Raw genomic sequence first — 23,685 nt, forward strand, 5'->3', positions numbered from 1 at the left:
TTCTGTCTCTCTTTTGGCTTCGATTGTTGCCATCTCGCTTGCTTTTTTGCCTCTGGACCGCCTTTTTTTTCGAGTGCCTGCTGCTGTTGCTGTCGCTGGCTCTCTGCTTATCTCTCGGTGGAGCCCTCGAGGGCGGGGGTTGTTCTGCCGCCCTCTGGCCCACAGCTGTTTGGGGCGCCATGTTTGTCAGCGACATCTTTGTAGGTGGCATCCACGCCTTGCGGTGTGGATTTACTTTCCTCCTTTTCTTGCTGCCTTTTCGATACTCATTTTGGATACCCTTTCAGCGGCTCGATATGATAAGAAAACTCCATGGAATGCCTAGGAGTTAACATTCACTCTGTTTTCATATTTTTTTCGACCGAGGGGCACTGCTGCATTACGCGTCTTATGAAAATTATGTCCAAGCGCCCTTCATCGCATCCAAAAGAGTATCCAAAGGCTATTACCTCCTTCGTACTCCTCTTTCCTCTTGCTTTCCTTCTTTGGGTTTTCATTCGCTTTCTTTAGGGTTTTCCCTGTCTTTTTTTGTTTTTTTTTTTTGGTGAAAAATGTTTGACCAAGCTTGAAATATGACACGAATTCCACGATGCAGAAGGGGTGGGATAGGAGTACCCATAAATCTCTCTCTCTCTCTCGCTCTCTCTCTCGCTCTCTCTCTCTGGTAAAAACTCCTTAAAGTGGCGGCACTTAAAGGTACTTTTTATGAGGATACCCCCGAAACTGTCTGTCTCACTCTTCGGTTTACCGATTCCTCTCTCATTATCAGAGACTTCTTCTGCGTGTTTTGTTTGCTCATCAAAAAGTTCTCTCCTTCCCGCTGCCCGATGCCCCCTGCACCCCGTTTTGGCATTGTAACAGTTTACGGGGCACTCAATTTTTGATTGGAGATTTATGGCGAGAGTTACGAGAGTTCATTCCGAGAGTCAAGAGTCAGTCAAGAGTCACTCTTTGGGGGGGGAGGGGTTCTTTTGCTCTAGTTTTAACGCCTCTCGTCGCTCGTCGTAATTTGTGCCCCAACACATCATCAAAGCATGTTGCCCCAGCACCAGTCCACCACTCTCCATACTCCTCCTTCTGCTGTTGCTGTTGCTGTTGCTGTCCCTCGTTTTAGTTAGACATTAAAATGGTTTTTGGGGAGAGACCCTTTTTTTAGATGTTGTTTGTTTTGTGTTTTGGTTACGAGTTTTGTCATTAAGGCGCGCAAGTCGTTCGCTTCGGCAAATGCCCCATAAACCATATCCCAGCGACAAGTGTGGCATTGGCAGGGCACGAGACAGGTTGTTGTCGGCAGTCGATGATGATTGGAATTTTGTTATGGCGTTACGGAATGAGAGGAAAGGTAAGGCAGGGTAAGGCAAAATGCTCAAAGAATGAGTGCCAAAATCGAAGAAGAAATATTTAAAGCAATCTATCTTTGAGGCAAAATTATACTTCAGGGCTGGGAAATACCTTTTAAGCATCCTCCTTTTAGCATTCATTCATTCGTCTGCGGATATTATTTGGTATTCAACACACACTCACTTGTGCGCATCGATTATTCACTTGATTTATGGACTGCCATCCTCCCACTGCTGCCCCACTTTCCCTTTCTCTTTGACTTTTACTTCCTGTATCCAAAAATGGCGACACTTCCGTCACCTCTGCCCCCTTCACACTCACAGCCAATAGTCCCTGCAGCCGCCACGGTCCCCAGTCCACAAGTAATGGAAAATAGTTGACCCAATGATTTACGAATGCGTTGAAAAGGCGTTAGAAGCTGACAACTCTCCGTGAGGCATGCCCCCACCGTGAACACTTTGCCCCCTTGGGTTTATCGTACCGCACCACCATCCATCCATCCATCCATCCATCCATCGGAGGTAGAGTATTAAATTCGTGGCCCCAAAATAGCCGCAAATTTATGATCCAAACAGAGAGAAAATCATAAAACAAAAAAGAACAGAAAGAGAGGCTGTACATGTTGCAGACAGGGGCGGTGGGTATGGGGAAAGGGGTAAGGTGGATGGGGGCATGTGTGGCATTGTGGTCAGTCAATGTGCGTCTCGGGGAAAAAAAGCGAGACCCAAAGAGTCATAAAAATAAAAAATAGCCCAAGTAAATGTCAAATAAACTTTAACGGTTTTCGCTTTTTTTTTTTGTTTGTTGGTTACTCTTTTTTCTTTTGGTTTTGTTTTGGCCTGGTCAAAACACACAGGGGCTCAGAGAGAGAGAGAGAGAGAGGGGGGGGGCTACAGATTGGACCACAGCCACAGGCCCCACACAGCAACCCTCCCTGGAGGCCCCACAAGCCAGCAGCCAGCTGCCATAAACTTTTCAAGCAAAGGAAAAAGGAAACCAAAAAATAGATATATGTACGGATCTGGTATATATCTTACATGTATATAATCATACACACAACGGAAAACTCGAGCAGAAAACAGAGGAAAACAGCAGGGAAAAACTGCCATCGCTGCAGAAAAAAAAGCACAGAAACTGCAAATAAAAATAAAAATAAAAATAACAAAAACTCCTAGAGGAGAAGAAGAAATGGGCAACCGCAAGGCAACGGCAACAGCAACAGCAACAGCAGGAGCAGGAGCAGTAGGAAGGGGATGAGGTTTCATGTGGCATGTGGCATGAGGCATGACTGTGCGGCCAAGGGCGTAGCAGCAAAACCACACCGATTTACGGTGTAGGGCATTGAAGAGGAGAGTACTATATTACGTGACCAGCCGACAAAATGACAACCGTAAATCTGTGGTATATTTCATGTGGTGGCCACAAACAGAGAGCCACTGCGATGGAGTGAGGAGGGGAAGAGAGAAGGAGAAAAAAAGGTAAAAGTGTAGGAAGAGGCATAAAGAGAGCGGATTATATGATATTGGAACAGGCATTCGAAGTGAAAACTCCCCATCGGAAAGTGAACTGAAAATCGATTAAAAATCGATTAATAAGAGTGTTTCCGATACACAACAAAATCAAAGCCAGAAAGCCAGAAAGTCGACTTTAAAGCTGAAATGCAACATCTGTTCCAGACAAGAAAGGAAAGTTTCGAGATGGAGCTCATATGACCATGGACCCTTTATTGTGGTTAAGACCAAACAAAAAATGTAGGCGTAAGGAAATACAGGACTTCGCCTAATTAAAAACAGCAATAAAGAACAGCAGAAAGAATCGGATGGAGGAAGAGAATGAGGAGAAAGCGGACATATGGAGCAGGAGAAAGAGCAGCCTTTGAGGTTCATAAACATGTTGGGCATCATAAAAGTAACAACAGAAAATGATTTTTGCCTCAAAAACAGCCGAAAATATAAAAACAAATGAAGGCAACTTTAAGAGTTGAGGTCGTTTAAGGGTCATTATGTGCCCCCCAATTGTAAGGCAGGAGCACAGACCACTCGTAGGAGTATGAGAAGGAGGAGGAGCAGGAAGGACTGGCTGTAAGCTATTTCAAGTGTTGATGATAACTCACGAGACTTTAGGACCCTCAAATGTAGGAAGTAAAGCAGAAGAGGGAAGGAATGAAGTCTCTTACTGAGTCTCTTACTCCCATGAATCAACCTTAAAATATCTGATTTGTATTTGGCTCTACTGGTAGTCAAAACTCTATCAATTCCCATTACGCCGGATTGAAAAGAACGAAAAGGTAGCGTGGGAAGACACAAATATGTCAAACTATGTAGGTATACGTGTTGCCCATTGTGGCGTTTATGCAAAAATAATCATTTTCCCAGTTCTTTCTCTCTCCCAGTGCAGCTTACCAAAGGAAAACATGTAAAAGGGTGGGTGGTATTCACGTGAAATTCACATAGATAAAGTAAGTTCCGTATCGTTTCAATAATAATGGATCTGAGAAGCGATTTTAGCTCTCTCTTCCTCCTCTACTTTTCTTTTTCTTATCTCGCTCGGTCTCCCTATGTTCTTTCTCATATTTGTTCTATGTACTTCAGTGCACTTTTTGCGATGGCCCCTGGTACTATGATTTATGTCCTATTTCGTAAGCTCCATTTCTGCCGGTAAGGCCCGTCGCTACGCCACTTTATTGTTGTGTCTTTTTATCGCACGGCAAACTGTTTAATTTATTTGACAAGCCATAAATTGAAGCCTTGACACACAACAGCAACAAACACACACAAAAAATGGCAAAGAAATGTTGTTTTTCTTGTGGAAAATTCTCCCTGCGCTGAGTTATGTATTTTCCATCATAATTTGTAGGGTTTCTGGTTGTCGCCGATACCGAGGGGCCCACTAACACATTTGCCGCCGCGTTTTGTCTGGGGGATTTTCACTTCTTTTTTTTCGAGCGGTTTCTTTTTGGGGCACGAGTGAAAAATCCGTTGCACGTAATTAACGCAATTAAAATCAAAACATTAATGACCTGCGCTGCTCGGCTGCGTCGCCGGGCGTCGCCGTCGACGGCAACAGCAGCTAGCGTCTCAGCTGGTGGCGCTGCAGCAACCACAGCAGCGGAGGAGCAGCAGCAGCAGCGGCAACAGCAGCCGCCGCCATCGAATTTCTTTCGAGATTCTCTTGTCCTTTTGGCGTGAACAAATGTGTGAAAAATTATGTTAAGTAAATGATTATTGCATACTGAAATTATTGATGGCAAGGCTGCAAAAGGTAGCAAGAAAAAGTATTGCCTACATTTTTGGGCATGGCAAGGGGCTGCGTGGCTGCTCTCTTCGGCTGCCATTTTGTTCTGCCGCTGTCGCTGCCTCTGTCGCTGTCTCTGCCTCAGTCGGCACTCTGCGCAGCTGCAGAGAGTCTCTCTCTCACACTCATTTGCTCTCTCTCATTCGCTTGCTCTCTCTCTCTCTCACTCTCTGTCTGTCTCTCTTCGAGTGGGTGGAAGGAGCAGAACAAAAATGGCAGCGTTGAAATATTTAACGCCGCTAAGTATGCTACGAAAATATTTTCCCGCATTTCGGTTTCTTTTGGTCACAAAAAACTAGATTGGGAGGCGAAAAAGGGGGTAAACAAGAGTGGGGAAAGAATAAAAACCGAGCACAGTGGAGAGAAGAGAGACAGAGGAGACACTGAAATGGCTTTGGTGGAAATTGCATCGCAAAAAGTGGAAATACATAGAAGCCACACAACAAGAGAAGAGGCGTTGCTGCGTGTGACAGTCGCCATGCGACGACAGGAATTTCATGCAGACTCACACACACACACCCATCATGCATGTCGCCATTTAAAGCACTTTAATTGCTTAAAAACTTGAAATAATAATGCCCCACACGAGCGACTGCGACTGGGCCTGGGCGCCTACTTTAAAGCTTAATCCACATCCCACATCCCACACACAGACGCAGACGCAGACGCAGGCACACAGACGCGTCCACTGGGAACGTCCTTTGGCCTGTGGTACGCGCGAACGTGGCATATCCTTTAAAAACTTTTTGCCCGTCGTGTGCAACAAAAAATGAAAGGGTAAACAAAAGCCGTCAAGCGGTGGATGGATGGAGGGAATGTGCTTTGGGGTTTTTGCATTTTGCAGCTGCTTTTGGCTTTAATGCGTTTTCCATCACTCGGCCTTCTCCGACTACTCCTGCCCCACTCACACTTCTTCATTTAATTTGTGTGTTGAATTTTTCGGGAAAACGCAGAGGGAACTGAACGCCATTAAAGCTTTATCTGTGAAGCACACTAGGGGAAAAAGAGGGACTTGTTACGCCAGGATTTTAAATGATTTTGAATGTTCTGGAACTATTTTCGAACTAAATAACACTTTATACGAGTGTTGGTTAATGCATTGTGGAGTGTTATTTCGCTCAAAAAGTTCCAAAGTTGGAGCTAATAACTAGAGTTATTTGAACCATTGGCACCGATTCTTAGCACTTATTTATTATGACGTACTGAACGTACGAGTTCTTGAGCTTAAGATTTCCCATTCCAAGTCTCCCTCCTCTCTCTCTCTCTCTCTCTCTCCGCCACTTTTCTCTGTGTGTGTGTCCTATTTTGCTATGCATGAGACTCGTGTTTTATTTATGCGTTTTGTGTAAATATTTGCAAAGCATTTAGCCTCTGACTTTTGTCTTCAAACTGTGTGTGTGTGTTGCAGGAGTGGCCAAAAATCCAGAAATGTAGCAAATATTTTTTAGGATTACAAAGGAAAACAGCGAAAGAGATGCGGCAGACAGCCCGAGCCCGAGCCCGAGCCCGAGCCCGAGTGAATGATAGGAAAAACTGTGCCAAAAATCAACAATGGGCATATTATCAGCAACAACAAATACACAGAGAGTAAAGGAGAGACAGAAAGAGAGAGAGAGAGAGAGAGAGCGAGAGAAGTGGCAACAATGGCCGGTCCGTTGCTCCTTTTATTCCCACGGTAATTTAAATGGCAAATATTTCTATCGCAAACGATAAACAATTAGTGCAAACAACTGCGTTAGAAATTAAAATATTTGTACAAAAAATGCCATGTTATTGTTATTTTTTGGATGCGGTGCGTGCCTGCCTGCCTGCCTGCCTGCCTGCCTGCCTGCCTGCCTGCCTGCCTGCCTGATGTGTCTGTTGGTGTCTGGTGGTGTGACCAAATTTGTTCCTAAATACACCCAAAAGCATGTGTGTAATTTTGTATTTATGGCCGATTGGAATTGCAGATAGAGTAGCACAGCCCAGCAGAATCCTCTTCAAAGTGCTCTGGCCTAATGAGCAGAGATGAGCCCCAAAGCTGTGCCCGCACAGAATTTATGATCCCCCCTCCCGATTAGCGTCCTGTGAATGGATGGGAAATGGGATGTGTGATGTGTGATGGGATGGTACTTACCGCTCAGTGAATTGTGGCCGCAGGATGGCGCCTTGCCCAGCAGATAATCGTCCTTGCAGATAAACTTATTGTCATCCAAAACGTATAGCTGCTCCCCTGTGCTCAACTGCTTGCGGCATATGCAACATGTAAAGCAATTTAGGTGGAAAACCTTGTCCCGCGGCTTACGCACCAGATCCGATGGCGCAATACCCTGGCCACAGCCACTGCACTTGGTGCCATAGCGTCTGCAAAACAAGAGCCAAAGTAGAATCGGAGTGTTAGGAAATCATATTTAGGTGGGTAAATCATTTGTACTGCCAGCAGAATACATTCCAATTATTCCAACACTGCAATTTCACAGTAACAGTGTTGGAAAGTCCTCAATGGTAATCAGAACTACTATTCCAACACAGAAAACACACACAAAACAAGCATTCCAACACTGAAACTACAACGGAATTATGTTGGACAGAAGTCCAAGTACTGGAATTGCTATTCCAACACTGAAATTCATAGAGAAAGCCCTCGAAGCCTCGAAGTTCTATTGCTTGAACGTTTTTTATTCGAAAATTCCAAACAAAAGATCAATCTATGGAAACCCTTTACCTATTCTAAGTAGTTCCATCTATTGATTGCCAGCTGGCACTGGCAATGACGCCCATACACGTATCGCACGAAGCCTCCACTTTACGTTTATGGAATGCTTTTGTTGGCCCCGCATTCCCAACATAGTATACCGTCCTGTCGCTGATTGATAGCACACCCATCTACACCCTGACACTCTTCGGAATAAAGGAACGAAGGGACACCGAAGGACAGGGAGAGTCTTGTGTGCAGGAATTGATTTCATTTTGATTTGCCCAGGTATTTTGCATGTTAATTGCTTTCGTCCTGGCATTTTTCCCGACTCTACTTCTTCATTTTTTTTCAATTAATAGAACTGAATGCGGAATCCGAAGTGAAATCAAATGAAACCCACGCGCACGGACAGCGCAGCAAAACAAAAGCCAAAGAGTCAAAGCTCCGATTGAAAACTTGGCTCTTAATTGCTTTGATTTTCGTTCAGAGACGACTCCTCGCTTCGGTCAGCGACGTTTGATTGAAAGCTCCTTCCCTTTCGCTCTGAATGGAGCAAATGGGGACTTAGAAGAAGGATTGTGAGAGAATATGTATGAGTATCGTTTATGGAAACTATTTTCCAGTGCATGGAATCTATGGAACTTATGGAGCTGTAGCTGTAGCTGTATTTTCTTACCTGAAGAAATCATTGCGACAGTAGAGCTTCGATTCGCGACTGAAGCATTTGTCGGTGAGCGGTTGGAGGCATTCACAGCATCGCACGCAGGAGGCGTGCCAGGCGCGTTCGAGGACATTTAGCAGGAACTTGTCCAGGATCGGTTTATTGCACCCAGCACAGGGATCGCCCACGCCCACAGGCGGTTCACTGCGACCTACAAAGAACGAAATGGAGAGAGTGAAAAGTTGAGATTAAAGACAGTTCAACAGTTAAGGATTCAACTGTTTAAAGGATGACCATTTCAAGTGGAAGAAATTCCCCCTGCAGAGGGAAGGAAAAGAGAGGAGAGGCGTGTTTGTGTGTGAGATGTGTGCCCTGTCGAAAATCCTTCGAGGCGCAAATTAGCACCTCGCTTTTGGTTGCCTCATTAAGTTTGCACATGTGTGTGTGTGTCTGCCTGTGTGTGTGTGTGTGTCAGAGTGGCAGGTGGTGTGGCAGCGTGGGAGGGTACATCTAAATGAGCAATGAGCAATGCGTGGCCTTGGGACTGGGACTGGGACTGGGGACTGGGGACTGAGACTGGACGGATGGTAAACATTTGAGAATTACAATTTGCACGTTGCATACGCCCTGTGGGGGCATGCACCTTTGCCCCCGCTGCCCGCACAGAGACCGCAATTTCATGCCACATGTGGTAGCCGGCACATTCAATGAGTGTTCAGATGCTCTTGCGAGAGCGTTCTCCTTTCCATCTTTCCATCTTTCCACCTTGTTAGTACTTTTCCTCCTCTGCCACAAGACCCAGAAGGCGTTGCAAGAAGGCGTGGCATATCTATACATATATATATAGAGGATATATAGAGTTTTTTTGCATCGTATGTTAGAGGAGATGTGTGAGCAGAGGCAGCTGGGGCAACTGCAACCGAATAATGATAGAGGCCACAACCCAAAATGGAGTGCCCTCGGGGCCTGAGACTGAAACTTGAGAAGCAGCAACCGCCAGCAGGCAGCAGGCAGCAGGCAGAAGGTTCCTCCTTTTGCAGTCAATCAGTCAATGGAGTTGTGGCATGAAACAAAACAAAAAAAAAAAAAGCAGAAAAAAAAACAAGAACAAAACTTTTGTCTTCGCTTCTTCGGTTTCGTTCGTTTTGGGGCAGGTGCAGGTGGGGGGCGGCTGTTGCATGGTTCCTCTTTTTTCGGGGGCGTGTCTCAGGTACAAAATATAAATACCATAAAAAGAAGGAGAAGCAGCAGAAACACACAAAAGGAGGAGGTGAAGGTGAGGGTGCAGAGGCCGGAGGATGTTCGAAATAAAAAGTAAACTTTTGTGTGTGAAAATTTATTTTCATTCAAAAAGTTTCTGTGCACATTTTTGTGGCATGTGGTGGGGCGGTTGTAGGTGAGAAGGTAGAGAAGGTAGAGAAGTGGAGGAGGAAGCAGGAGGAGGAGGATTAATGGGTCTAAGGACCAGTTGGAGCAGCAGGAAGAACGAGGATTGTATGAGAAACGAGGTGTGGATGAAGAATGGGATGCGATAAGCAGTAAAAGAATAGAATAGCAGAAGGAGGAAGGATCATATCTCTTCTTGCTCAACCTCCTGTCATACATATATCCTTTCTGCTGCGCCTGCTGTTATACAGTGACCCACATTAATAATGGCACAAATTCCTCCCCTAACTACTGGCTCCCGACGGACAGTAGCTGCAGCCCCAAGCGAGTCCCCATCGAACGAACAAACGAATGAATGAATAAACCGCGCCAGAAAGGCCGCAGAGTGGGGCAGTGCTTCTTGCAGACTATAAATGAGCAACTGACACACTGATTGATTGACGAATTGACTCATTTTCGCTAACAGAAAGGCCGAAAAATAAAACCAGAAAACTGCAAGGAATTATAACGAATGAACATCCTCCACACTGAGAGGCCACACTGAGGAACCAGCGACAGCAACAGCAAAAGCAGACACCCAACAAGAGGCAGCGGGGCGGCGGAGGCAGCATCATCGCAAGTGGCAAAGTTGCAAGTCCCGAGTGAAGACCCAGCCTCTGCCTCTGCCTCTGCCTCTGCCTCTGCCGCATATGTCAAAATTGACGGATGTTATCAATCATTTCATGCCGCTGCAGACAATTTTTAATGAAGGTTATAGACGTTTATAGACGGAACGGAACCGAATCGCAGGGAGTGTTGCCAGTCGCCAGTCGCCAGTTGCCAGTTGCCAGGGGAAGGAGACGACTGACTGACTGACTGACTGACTGACTGACTGACTTCTTCTCTCTGCCTCAGAGTCTGCCTTTGGTTTGGGGTCTGGGGGTCTGGATCTGAGTCTGAGTCTGTCTCTGGGACTGAAGCTCAATGAACTGCACAACACAACAAGCAAAAGCATTTTCAAGTCGGGTTAAACGTGGTTCGTGTTTCTGTTTACTCCTTATGATGTTTCTGCTGCCGTTGGTGTAACATATCCCTGATTGATTGTTGATGTTGTTCATATTTTTCGAGTATCCATTGACACTTTATGCTTTTGTTAGCATTTCGATGTAGTAGTTTGTGGTAGTAGTTTTTCTTACACTGTTGTTGAAATTGTCAGTATCTTTGGGGAAGCTTCTGTACTTTTGGTAGTTGTTTGCAATGTTTTAATGGCTTCATTTTGTACGTAATGCGACTGGAGTTTGTTTGTGGCAGGCGTTTAATCAATCTTTGGGAAACCTCAGGGCAAGAGCATCTCCCATTCGGAGTCTCCAACGCTGTGCCCGCTGGGCCCATCAGCGATTACTGATGCTGATGCTGATGCTGATGCGGCTGTTGCGGCTGCTGTGGTCATGGCTCCTGTGGCAGCTTCTTCTCCGTTTCCTCGACTGTTTTTCGGGACTTTGCTGAGGAGCTCTTCGCTTCGCGGTGGGACCTTCGTGGACTTCATTTTTGTGCCTTCTGGCGCGTTTTTAAAAAGCGACAAATTGTTGTTTGCAGACGCCGACAACGTTGTTGCTGCTGCTGATGTGGCGGTTGTTGTTGGTGCTGCTGCCGCTGCCGCTTAAGTGTCGCAATTTAAATATTGTTGAGTGCACTTTTGGCTACCGTTGGCCATTTATTTTGCGCTGAAATTTATGTAACGATGTGAAAAATTGCCCGACTACTGGAACGAACTGAAGCCAAGCCAAGCCAAGCCAGGCTAAGGCTCTAGGCAACCGCTCTCTGACCCCCTCTCTCTCTCTCTCTCTGTATCACTCTGTGTTTGTGCTTTCTGTGTCGCTGTTGCAGTTTTCCCCTGGATCTGTGGTGGCAGCCATTGACCGCGCGAGTGGAAGCTGCGAGGCCGGAGAAAAGTGCAAAGTTGCAACCGAGGCACGTACAAAGCATTTTGCACAACATTTTCCGCGCTCTCAGCCTCTCGCTCTCGGACAAAGCGAAATAATTGTGTTCCACAGAGCACAGAGCACAGAGCACTGAGAGCTCGTCTGGACAATCCATGGACTAACTGCATTTATAATGCAGCCAGCAGCCAGCAGCCAGCAGCCAGAAACGAGCAACCAGCAGAAGCAGCTTCTTCATGGCTCGATGGGCTGGTCCCCGGGCAACACCCCAAAGACCTGCCCCACAAAAAGTAGAGAAAAAAAAAACAAGAAGAAATATAACAAATGAACTGAAACTCTGTTCTGCAAGCAGCCGGACCAGCAGCAGTGTACAGTGTACAGTGTACAGTGAGGCCAGGCAGCTGGTGGACAAGCACAAAGTCTTGGCGATTATTTAGTTGCAGCAGGGAGAGGGCAAGGCAACACTTGCATCTTTCATCTCGAGCTCTGTCTGTGCAACAGAAGCAAGCTGCTTTGGGGCAGGGGCAAACTTTTGACCATTGTCGTTCCGTCTGTGGCAGAAACTGTGAAAAATTCGTTCGACATCGTACACGCCACAAAAAACAGAGGAAGAAAAAAGAAAAAAGAACTACAGCAACATCAACAAAAATAAAGAGAAGCGAACAGAAAAATGGGAAATAATAAAAACTGAGCTTCGAACCAAAGCACTTGCTGCTGCGCCATGTTGGTTACGCCTCCCCCTCCCCCTCCCCCTCCCATCCCGCCTCTTGGGGCACGCCCCTGAACTCAAAACGTGACTAAAATGTTAAAGCCACAAAGAAAAAGAAAAGCAGCAGCGGCAGCCAGGAACCCGCAACCAGCAACCAGCAACCAGAAACCAGCAACCGCCGCGCAATCATTTTTTTGTTTTTTTTTTCTTTCCAGCTTCTGGCTGGCTGACTGGCTGACTGGCTGTTTCTTCCTTTTCTTCTTGCAGGCTTTTCCTCTATTTTCCTGCTGCTCCTTTTTTTCTTGTGGCAAATCTTATGCAAAACTCCAAATGGTAATGCAGTAGGAAAAAGCCAAACAAATGGCTACATAAAAAAAAAACAACCTAAGAAAAACTTATGGGCCACAGAAGGAAAACTTTTTTGCCAGGCAGACCGAAAAGGGATTAAAGTGGAAAATGTAAAGAAAATCCCCACATCCTAGAGGGAAAAACTAACATCAAAACAGAAACATATATCTAGGGATATCTCCCAGAGAGAATTGTTGTTGCTCCCAATTTAAGTTAATTTTTTCTTCCCGAATGTACTTTAAAATGAGCCAAAACATTTCCCACTTCCCATATTTCCCTTCTTTCTGTGTCGACAGCCTCATTCATGTTTCTTTTTTTTTCTCTTCTTCTGTTACTCCTTTTTAATTTAAATTTTGTTTCGTTTTTTCAACTAATTTGTGTAATTAATTTGTTAACAAGTTTTGAGCGCAAGCAAAACCAGAAATAGGTGTTAAAGTTTATATTAAATATTTCAAGCAGATCGCCGACAACGACAGGCGTTGAACTTTGGCCTCACAGACGACCGAAAACGTTTTCCATTCTGTATGGCAGGCCACAGTGGAGGGGCAGGTTCAGGGCAGACCGAGAGTTCCGTGGAGTTCTCCTCAGAGCCACCGCTGGCTTCTGGCGTCTGGCGTCTGCCTCTTCTGGTTGGGGAAATGCAATCAAAATTGTCAAATCAGGCGCAACGAATTGCATTAAAAATAGTAACCAACTATTTCTGGAGTGAAGCATCAAAAACATAAAGGGGAGAGTGGAGAAAAGAGGTCGCAAGGGGAGAGCAGAGTGGGAGAGATGGAGAGGAAATATAAATGAAAAAAAAAACAACTTTAAAAGTTTAAAACTAAACAAAATCTCCATAAAACATTCATTTTACTGGAGAATGGTATGAAATCAAGTTAACCAACACTATGGCCCAAAAGAAGTGTTGAATAAAGCTCTTGGAATGAAGAAAAAGTCTTGGTTTCTCACTATTCCTGTGGCTCATATCCCAATCGTTACACCATTTTCCCCGCTGCCACTTTTCTTTCCTTTTTTCTGACTCCTTTCTCTCTGTTGTCCCCTTCTTCTGCTTATGGCAAAGAGCAACACTGGAAACAAGAAACAAAGTCTCGATGGACACAGGCAGATATGAAAGAGGCCAACCATAAAAAACATACCAAAATGAAGATGAGAAGAGCTCCTCTGATAGGCAAAGAGCGATATGGCCCAGGATTCGATGACGATGATGATGAGGGGTTGCGAGGGGGCTTGTGAAAAAGAGAGAGGCAGAGAGAGAGGAGGTTCTGGCAGCCGCCTCTGGTATTGCCTTTTTATTTTCTTGCGTTCTTTTATTTTCATTTTTTTGCATTTTTTTTTTGGAAAAGAATATAATGGCAAAGTAAACAACAATTTCATGATGCGAGACGATGGCAACGGATCGGCGTCGATGGCTTCTGGGCTGCCTGCCGCCTATCTGCCATCCATATCCAGTCCATGCCACTGGTACTGCCACTGCCACTGCTGTGTATCTGTGTATCTACCAGATACTTTATATGCATGAGCTTACAGCAAAAAGGAGGCGTATCTCCTTTTTTTCCGCCTCCCTTGCTGTTGCCGTGTGTGTTGCAAAAATAAAAAATAAAAATGAAAAAACGAAAAACGAAAAACGAACAAATTTACATGACAAAAATGGCTGAGAAAACGAATGATGGGGCATGGATTAAACATGCAACTCCAGATCGTGAAGGGGCACAGACAAACAGTTTCTTAAAGAGCGGTCCTTTCGCTCATTTTAAATGGCCTTAAAAGTTCTGTTCACATTTTCCCCAGTCGCTCGTTTTGGTTCTGCTTCTGGCTCTGGAGACTCTCTCAATCTCAATTTCAATCTCACCAGCCATTTTCATAGTCATCTTTTCCATTCCCCCATCTCCTGTCTGGACTCCAGTTGCCATCCTCCCCCAACCGCCTCTCAATACATTTCTCATCTCCATTTTCCATAGTCGTCATCATCAACATTGTCGTCAGTTGCAGAGATTTTTATAGGGCCCCAGTACTTTGGTGTTCTCTCTTTTTCTTTTGCTTTTGTCGCCCCATAAAAATCACACTTCTGTCCCAACATGGGGCATGGGCGAATGGGGCACACTGGGCTATGGCGAGGGCCAGGCCACAGCGAAAGCTCTGACTCGCTCGCTCGCTTTCGCCTCGTTTCGGGTGGATGGAAATGTCTCTCGACTCTCGAGTGGCTCTTCTCCTTCTCCTTCGTCGCTGTCGCTGTCGTCGTCATGGGGGTTGGGGTGGTGCCACCATCTCCCCCTCCCCCAGTCTACCAATGCCTCGGTCTACGGACTGCGCCGCTTGTCAGCAGACTGATAGCCAATGATAAGCCTTAGCGTATGAGTGATGTGGCATGTGGCATGGACACACACAAACACGAACACGAGAGCCAACAACAGGACAACAACCTCCCCCTGGGCCACGGCCATGGCTATGCTACTGCCACCCGCCCACGCAACCCCCAGAACCCACAACCACCTTCTCCACTCTGCATTTTCTTGGGTTTTCTTTTTCATATTTTTATGTGGAAGGTTTCCCATTCGATATGCTGCCACGGCCAACCCGAAGCCAACCCCCCACCCCCCACAGGGGACCTCTCACAGGGAGACACTTTCCTCGGCATTGGCAGACGGAAGGAGTCGAAATCGAAAAAAAGGACTGTGCACAATGGGACCAGAGTCTAATGCCCATTTGTCTTTATAGAAATATAGAAATGGTAGATGATCGATAAACCAAGCAAACCACTCGAACAACAAACAATTTTATCGATAAGTTTTCCAGGATATTCGATTTAAAAGGGAGACATCGTTCAGCGAAACTTTGGAAAACCTTGCCAAAAACCGTGTATTACATCCCTTCACATGGCTGGATGGATTCGTGGTCGGTGCCTGTGCTCCCTTGGAGCCTGTTTTGGCTTTGGGGATTTATCGTTTCATGTTTCGCGGGTCTCTGTTTATTTTGTTAATATTGCGACACTCCCCCTACGCTCCAACGCCAGGCCTCATTTGATGTGGTCTCCCCTCTGCACTGCCCCTGCTCCCCTGCTCTCTCTCTACCTCTCTGCTAGTCTCTTTTGTGTGTGTTTGATTGATTCTAAATGCTTTGCTCCTGGTGTTGGCGATTCATTGAAAATGTATGTGTAATTGTAAATTTTTCATTTTTCAATATTTAATGAAGCGAGAGAGGTTCGGTTCAGCCAAGAGGTGGTGGGCAAAATGAAGTGTCAAAAATGTGGAGCTACTGCACTCGCTCGGAGTCAGAAGGATCAGCCAACCCGAGGGGCACTGCCGCATGACGAAGAACTGCTTCTGGTATTTTAAGTTTACAGTTGGAGTTAATGGTAAATACTTTCCCTAATAAAGAGCGTGAAGCCTCTGCTTTCATACCTCTGCCAATGGAAAGAATCTTTTGACAGCGTTTGATGCGATTAAAGGTTTAAAGACGTGTGCCAAATAAAGCGTACTGCGTGCAGCAGGTCTGCAACTACTTGGAACAGCCACACCCCCCCTCCTAGCTGTGCCACTGAAGGACCTTTCTGCTGCTGCTCCTCCTGCTGCATCCTTAGTATCCTCTTCCTCGTCCGCTACTAAATATTCTGCTTTGATTTGCAAAATTTAGCTCCAAGCCGACGCCGAGGCCGAAGCTGAAGATGGGAAACTTTTGATGCGTTTACGAGACGGACGGGAGTTTTGGGTCCGAGACAAGCATAATATTATGCATATTATAATGATCAGCAGCAGCAGAAGGAGCAGCAAGGACCTGCCTTTTGCCTATCGAAGGCGAAATTGTCCTTTAATTGGTTTTGCGCATTAATTTTGCACAATTTATTGCGCTTTGTGTGTTGTGCAACTGCAAGTTGCAACTTGCACATTTGTGTGGCAGATCCAGAGGCAGAGGCAGTGGCAGTGGCAGTGGCAGCATTCGGAAAATGCAATTAATAATAAACTATCTTACTGGCACTCGGATTGCCAGAGCTGCCAGCTGCTGCTGCTTGCGGTTAGGGTTTTAGGGTTTGCACACCTCCTCCTCCTCCTCTGGGCACTGGCGCCCCTTGCCACTGCCCCTTGCCACTGCCTCATGCGATAAGCTTGAATTTATGCCCCGTTTTCCCCCCCTCTGATGGCAACATAAACATAAAATTTCGCTTTTATCGGGTAAATCTCTCTTTTTCTGCCGTTTAACCTTGAATGCGAATGCACGTAGTCCGTGGCGGCAACCCTCGTCGTCCTTTCGAATGGGAGGAAGTCAACTCTGACACAAGGATTCTTATCAGTGGACCAGCATCAGGAGCATCACGCAGGAGCAGGGGTTGCAGCAGAAGCAGCAGCAGCCGCACCAGGAGCCAGCGTCTGTTTCAGCGATAAGAAAAACCGAGCAAACGGAAGTAGCCTCCCCTCTGCCCACCCCCACCAACCCTCTGAAGGGCAGGATTTGCTTTTCCTTTTTGTTTGCTTTTGCAAAGACTTTTCCTCTGTGGAGTTTTAGGAGTTTTATGCTTTGGAAATTGTTGACTTCTGATATTTTGAAATGTCTTTCCATGCTGAATGAATGAATGAATAAAATGTTCAATCATTTCACTCTCCGGTTCTCAAGAGTCATGTCGTTATTTCTATATACTTATTGGCCGCTGGCTTAGCCCCTTTATGGCACTTTCTTGGAGGCATCCTTGGCCTCGTGTTCAGCCTCTTTCTGGCCCCTTCTTACCTTAGCTTCCCTAGCCCATTTGTAGCCTTCGTTTCCATTGGTCATGGTTCGACGGCGGTGGCTGAGCGCCAATTCCAGAGATCGTTACACAAAGCCCCCACCGATGAACGGTTGGATGGGGAGGGGGCTCTGGCTCCCGCAGCGTTTTGATGTTTGCCGCAAATGATTTGCCAAACACCGCGCCACAAAAAACCATCATCAATGGACAGGGGAGAATGCACAGAGGGAGGTGAAGACGTGCAGAGGAGGAAGCGTAAATGCTGAAGATTTTGATTAATTAATTTGCATACGGGCATAAAAAGTAAAAGCTGCGTTAATTTCTTGGCGCCCTCGAAGGAGAGGTGCAGAAGAGCCTCCTAAATGCAGCAGAACAATAAAAATGCATAACAAATTGGTGCCACAAAAGAGAGCTTAGGACACAAGAGAGAGACGCCGATAAAGAGAGAATTGAATTGAACGACTTTTGTACATCGATCCATTTTAATCCCATGGATTTGCTCTACGAATTTCCCATCAACGAAAGACACAATTGCAATGAAGGTTTACCTATAAGACCAGAAGACCGATACAGCTTCGAATTATTTTCGAATTTCTTTTCTACTTTTGATGCAAGGAATCTTTTTCTTCTATGAATTTTATGACTTTTATGGGACACAATTGAGCTCTTGAGAGTTGTCTGAGGCCACGACACAGAGGCGCAAACTTTGCTAAAAAATTAAGAATTTCTTGACTAGAAAATGCGTTTTCTAGTTTTTCGAATATTGCCTCAATTTCCCAACGTTTTCTTCTGTTTTATTCACAGTGTAAGGAATTGTTGACGGCAGCACAGCCGTGGAAGCAGCAGCCGACAGCAGCCACATTACACGCATCATTATGTTGAAACGACGTTTCTCTTCTCTTCTCTTCTCTGCTCTGTTCTGTTCTTTTGTTTTCTCTCTTCTTTCTCCGCTCTTTCTCTTTCTCTCCAGCTCTATCTTCCGTATTTCACTGCCTCTGTCTCTCCGCTTTGGTTATTGATGATATGGAGACATGGACCCTAACCTCCACGTGAACCGTGGCCACAGATCGCCGCCGCTGCCGCCGTCGCAGACTGAAGCGGAGGTGCAACCCACCGTCTGGGGGTAACGCTTCACTTGACACAACGGCGTTGCAGTCGCTGCCTCTGCTGCTGCTGCTGCTGCTGCTGCTGGAGCACTCGGAACGAATCGACGTTTGGCTGCGGTCATCTGCTCCACGATCGGGGCCTTTGGTTCCAGGCGAACGAGCACCAGAGTCTCTCCCTCTCCCTTTGCCATCCCTCTTCTCATCCCAACTCTCTGTCTCTCTCGCGTGCGAGTTCATGCTTTGACTTTGAGATTTTGGGTTAAAGGTCAGCCGCAGCATCAGGCATCAGTGTCCGTCCGCCTGTCCGTCTGTCCGTCAGGGCCCCACCTACTTCTTCCACTGCGCGTGAGAGAGCATCAAGTGGCTGCTGCTGCTGCTGCTGCTGCTCAGAGGATGGGTTCCCACTCATTACAGCAAAAGTAATACCCATTAATTGGCTAGTTACATTTATGAGTATGCTCCATGGAGTAATACAACGAATGCAACTACTATCCACATTGCGGAAGATATGGGAACGATATTTGGTTGATGCACAGATCTCAGCTTAACGCCAATCGCAGCACCCAATTTCATAAAAATCGTAGATTATTCGGATGTGTGTGTCTGTTTACTCTGCTCAATCGATTGATGGGTATCCTTTAGTTCTAACACTTCCACCTGTGGGTAGAGTCTCATCTTTTCCTTCTCTCTTCAACGTTTTGGAAGCGCTTTTTGCCAATCTTTCGGTTATAAATCAATCCCCGAGGCTTTGGCTACCGTTTTTCTTGGGTTTCTGTTTCTGTTTTGGGAAGAGGTGCGAGCAAGAGGCTAACAGAATGGAGGGGAAGTAGGGAAGGGATTTTCGGTGTAATAGTAAATTATAATTAGAAAAGAGCAAAGGGGGTGACTGGAGTGCAGGAGTGGGGACTAGGTTAGGGTTAAGGCTGTCTTTAACCTGTTGAGTGCCTCGGCAGTAAATCAAAAGCCCAAAGAAGGCGATAAGCCACCGAAAAATACTAGACACAGCACACGAAGAGAATTCTCTGGAGAACTTGCTGCAGTAGAAGGAGGATAGGGACTGAGAACAGCAGACGCAGAGGCAGAGGCAGAGGCAGTGGCGTGGTTCAGCACCCCCCCACCTTTGAGCGCTTTTGCCAAATGAAATTTATGGCATATAAATTATCTCACACGTTCGCCGGACTATTGACAGCTTTAAAATAATCGTAAAAATGGCCAAGAAATCATAAAAAAAGACAGCAAAAAGCAGCAGAAACAAAAAAATAAAAATCAACTGAAACTGAAACTAAGGGAAAAAGTAAACCGAAGCGAGAACCAGAACCAGACGCGAGAGACAGAAAGACAGAGGCCATGAATGTGAATTACTATTTCAGTTTTCGACCTAAAAGCGGCTACAAAATGCGCTGAGAGAAGGGGCATGCAGGGGGGGAGGGGGGAATGGAAGGGTAGAGGCAGTGGCAGACCCAGACCCAGAGGTGGTGGCAGAGGCAGAGGCCGCGGCAGAAGGGAGAGGAGAGTTCGCTCCTCTGTCAGACAGGCGACGACGTTGCCTCCAAACCCCAAACCCCAAACCCGAAGCCAAAAGCCAAAAGCCAAGCCCCAGAATTTTGCAACAGAAATTGAAAAGTTCCCAACAGTTGGGGGGCCACTGGAGCCGCCGTCAAAACTTCCATGAGAGAGCACGAGACAGGAACAAAAGAGAGACAGAGAGACTCTATTTGCAGTGCAAAATTTTCCCATAACCGAATGGTCCCTTAACTATATCTACAGGAAAATGCAAATACATACAAAGACAGAAAGAATAAACAACAAAAATAAGTGCTCCCCTAAGCGAAAGGATACAACTGTGACAGTTCCTGGGGTGATTGCAGCACTTTACAATTCTATTCTATTTTTGGTAGGGAAATAATATTTGAGAGAGGGTTCCCTATGAAAGCTTTTCCATTCTGCTAAAAATTGCATTATATCATCAACAAGCAGGAGTACAGCAAAGCAATGGAAAGAGAACATTTGAATATTCGAATGAGAGACAATTTTCCACACGGAATAACTTTCGAATTATCTGTTGCTCTTTTCATTTTCATTTTCATTTTCTTTTATTTGTATCTTTTTCAGAAGATTCCTAAGAACTACCTACGAATACCTTTGCATCTGAATTCTAAGATGTGGATCGAGGGATTGTTATTTCTTTCGTGGGGGAATTTGAAAGTTGAACAGAATTTGAGAACTGGTTCCAAAGATCACAGATCTTTGTGGGGGCCACCGGAGAGGCTCCCGCGTCTACTCAACGCCTCATTATGCATGGCAATTTATAGGGCAAGAACCGCCCTCCCTCCCCTTCCAGAGACTAGACAAAGCCCCCTTGGACCTCCGCGGACCTTCAGCATTGTGTGGAAGGGACAGCAGCATTGCTAAATGCGGCAGCAGCTGCCGTGTGTCTACGCTTTTTGCTCCATAAATCAATGAAAGGATCCTCCAAAACGAACCTGCGAGAGACGACGACGCGGACGACGACTGATGATGATGAAGGAGGCATGCACCTTCTATGCTTCTAGTGGCAGGCAGCAGATCATAAAAAACTTGAAAGAAAATGCTTAAAAAATGGCAAGAAAATCACATTTCACGTTGAAAGGAACAGCAGCAGAAGGAGGATGCAGCCACAGCCGCATCAGCCGCAGAAGGAGGCAGTTGCAAAGGAAATATTGTTGCACAGTCGATGATCATGCCTCCTTCTATGCTGCTGCTGCTGCTGCTGCTGCTGCTGTTTGTGGCAGTCATAAATGTTGATGAACAGCAGCGCGAACTTTTGTTAAAGGCGTTGCCTCTGCGAGCTTTTGTTGCATGTGGCATCCATCCCGAAGGTACATAAAAATTGAAAAGATGCTTGCAACAAGATATGTTCCACAGAGACAGACACACAGCCAGACAGCGAGAGAGAGAGAGAGAGAGGAAAATGAACAAATGGTCAGGTAAAAAGAATAGAAAGGGGATCGCACAGCGGCTACCCTTTTAAAAAGGAGATAAATGCGAAGACAACAATTTTTTTCGTATGCACAGAAATTATGGAAAGCGTCTTATTAAGGTTGAGTTCATCAAACGAATTTCCTGTAAAGTTGCCAAATAATCCACGACATGGGACGACATGGGGACACAATGTTATATTTAAAGCTATTCCAAAAACCCTTCTAAAAATATCCTAGCCAAGAAAAAGTTCAAAGTTTAAAGCATATTTTCGGACATTTTCATTGGGTTTTCACGGGAGTGGAAAGCACAAAGAGGAGGACCTATGGCTTCCTGAACATTCATTTCTGCAGTCAAATGTTGACAGCCACCGACTCCGCCTTTTGGTCCCGGTCTTTGGGTTCCCCAGTTTATGGTGGAAAAGAAGAAGAATGGGGAGAAATATCGAGGAGTAGGAAAGTGTATGCCACTTCTCTAGGATAAGTTCTACTTGTACATACATTGAAAAGCCAAATTTGTTAATTTTCCAATTCATATTTTGACATAATTCTCTTTCAAAACAGATCACAAATTCTTTTACCCACAAATACTCTTTCTTTTTCCGATTCCTCTGCTATTGAAATTGTTTTTGAATTTAAACCTTTTCGTAAGCAAAAGTGAAAATTTGACTGAAAGTACAACAAAGGCCAAAAGGAAAAACACAAAACAGGAACAGAAAGAGGGAAAGAAGGAAGGCAAAGGAAAAGTAAGGACAGGAGGAAAAGTGGTAGAAACGGAGGGAGAGGAATACTAACTTTGACAACTGCGCAAAACTTTTTGTCGACCAAATAAAAAAAAACAAAAATATCATAGCACAAGAAAAGAGGAAGAGAAAATAAAAAAAATATAATAAAAGTCAAAATAAAAGAAAAAGCATACCAAATGGAGTCATGCGGAAAAGAGACAGGGTCCAGGCAGCAGCAGGACACACAGAGAGAAAGAGAGGGAGCGAGAGAAACACAGTCATAGATCCCTCTCACAACCCACGTCCGTAAAAAGGGTAGAGGGGTCCCCCTTTGAAAGGAAAACTAAAGTTCAAAAAGTGCAAAAAACTTTGTTCTGTTGCTGTTGCTGGCCAAAAAACGTAGCCGTTGCCATTAACCCGCTACTGTCACACAACCCGTGAGAGATTTTTAGCCCAAAGAGGAGTGTAGTTAACCCATTAATGAAGAATCCTAATGTAAAGTCAATTCTTTGAGAAGGAATTTCTAAATTAAAAGAAAACCATACTGAACATGTGAAAAAGCCATGGAAAAATCCTAAAAGAGTACGAGCAAAGCTTTTTTCAATGGAAACTCAAAGAGAAAAAACACTGTAACAAGACTTCACCTACCAAACAGGTGACGTCTTTGGTAAACTCATGGGGAAGCCTAGGAACCCCCACGTCACCCCAAATATTTTTACCGAATCTTAACAGAACACTTGAAGGATCATGTGAAGCGAGCCCTAGGAACTTTGCAGGCCTCCATAAGGTATTATGGATATGGAAATGCTTATGAGATTAGAGAAACCGAAGAAACCCATGGATTCCAAGGAACCGACCGAAGGTAAGAGGCATGGCCGAGATCCATGATGCAAGCCCGCAGGGAAACCCATACTCCCCATACTCGAATGAGCTCTACAGATGGAAAATCTCGCCACCCCCCCATCCCAGCATGAAAGATCTCCTCCTTTACGCCATATTAGTGTGTGTTTATGAGGTCTTTGCGACGGACACTTACCGATACTGTGCTGATTTGTGTGCAGTACCGCACCGAATGCCATTAGATCCTTGACCGGCGGTGCTCGGCTACTACCGAGGGCGGCAAAACCGTCGCCCAGAAATGACGCCAGCGCGACAGCCCTGAGGGGCGCTTTGGAGGCTTCGGTGAGAATTTTGTTGTTGAATATCTTGTCCGTGTGGGAGGAGGAGGAGTAGGGAGCGGTGGTGTTGGGGGGTGTATCTGGTGGTTGGGAGGCTCCTCCTTGGCCCCTTTTTGTCGGAGAGTAACGGTATGCCGCGGACAACGATTAACGGTACACGCACACACACACACACACTCGCACACACTAACGCACACACACAGCAGTGAGAGAAAGAGAGAGAGATAGAGAACGGGAACACGTGTATGGAGGGGCTGTGTGGTGCCGGCGGCAAAAAACAAAAACAAAAACAAAAATTTAGCGGCCGCCGATTGCCTTTTCTTTTTGCTTTTGCGTTATTTTGGTTTTGTTTTTTGTTTGTTTTAATAACTTTTTTCTTTTTGTTGCTCTCTTTTGGTATTTGTATTTGTATTTGCTGTAGTTGTTGTTGTTGTTGTTATCCACTTGACACTTCTTATGCCTTCTGCTTCCTTTCTTTATTCCTTTTCCATTAGCTTTACACTTGAAAAAAACTTTTTATATTCTCTCTGGGGCGCGCCGATCAAAAAAAAAAGAGTAGAACCAACGGTAAGCAGTGCACGGGGCATTCGATCGATCGCGACGAAAACAGAAAACAGCTGACGCGAGAAATTTCTTGGAGCTAACGGACTTTGCGACTCTGTTTCTC

General features: G+C 45.5%; 1 protein-coding gene across 1 annotated transcript in view; it reads right to left on the reverse strand.

Moving 5' to 3' along the window:
* LOC117590288 (LIM/homeobox protein Lhx1) overlaps nucleotides 1–23,364 on the reverse strand; it is a 48,031-nt gene extending 24,667 nt beyond the window's left edge. The window contains exons 1-3 of the mRNA XM_034282773.1: nucleotides 22,877–23,364; nucleotides 7,989–8,184; nucleotides 6,752–6,978 (exon numbers count right to left, since the gene is read on the reverse strand). Of these exons, the coding sequence (XP_034138664.1) occupies nucleotides 6,752–6,978; nucleotides 7,989–8,184; nucleotides 22,877–22,919 (466 nt within the window). The 5' untranslated portion in view covers nucleotides 22,920–23,364. The remainder of the gene's footprint in view (nucleotides 1–6,751; nucleotides 6,979–7,988; nucleotides 8,185–22,876) is intronic.
* Nucleotides 23,365–23,685: the final 321 nt, after the last annotated feature.

This window comes from Drosophila guanche, unplaced genomic scaffold (genome assembly GCF_900245975.1).
Source record: "Drosophila guanche unplaced genomic scaffold, DGUA_6, whole genome shotgun sequence".
In the NCBI taxonomy this organism is placed as follows: Eukaryota; Metazoa; Arthropoda; class Insecta; order Diptera; family Drosophilidae; genus Drosophila; species Drosophila guanche.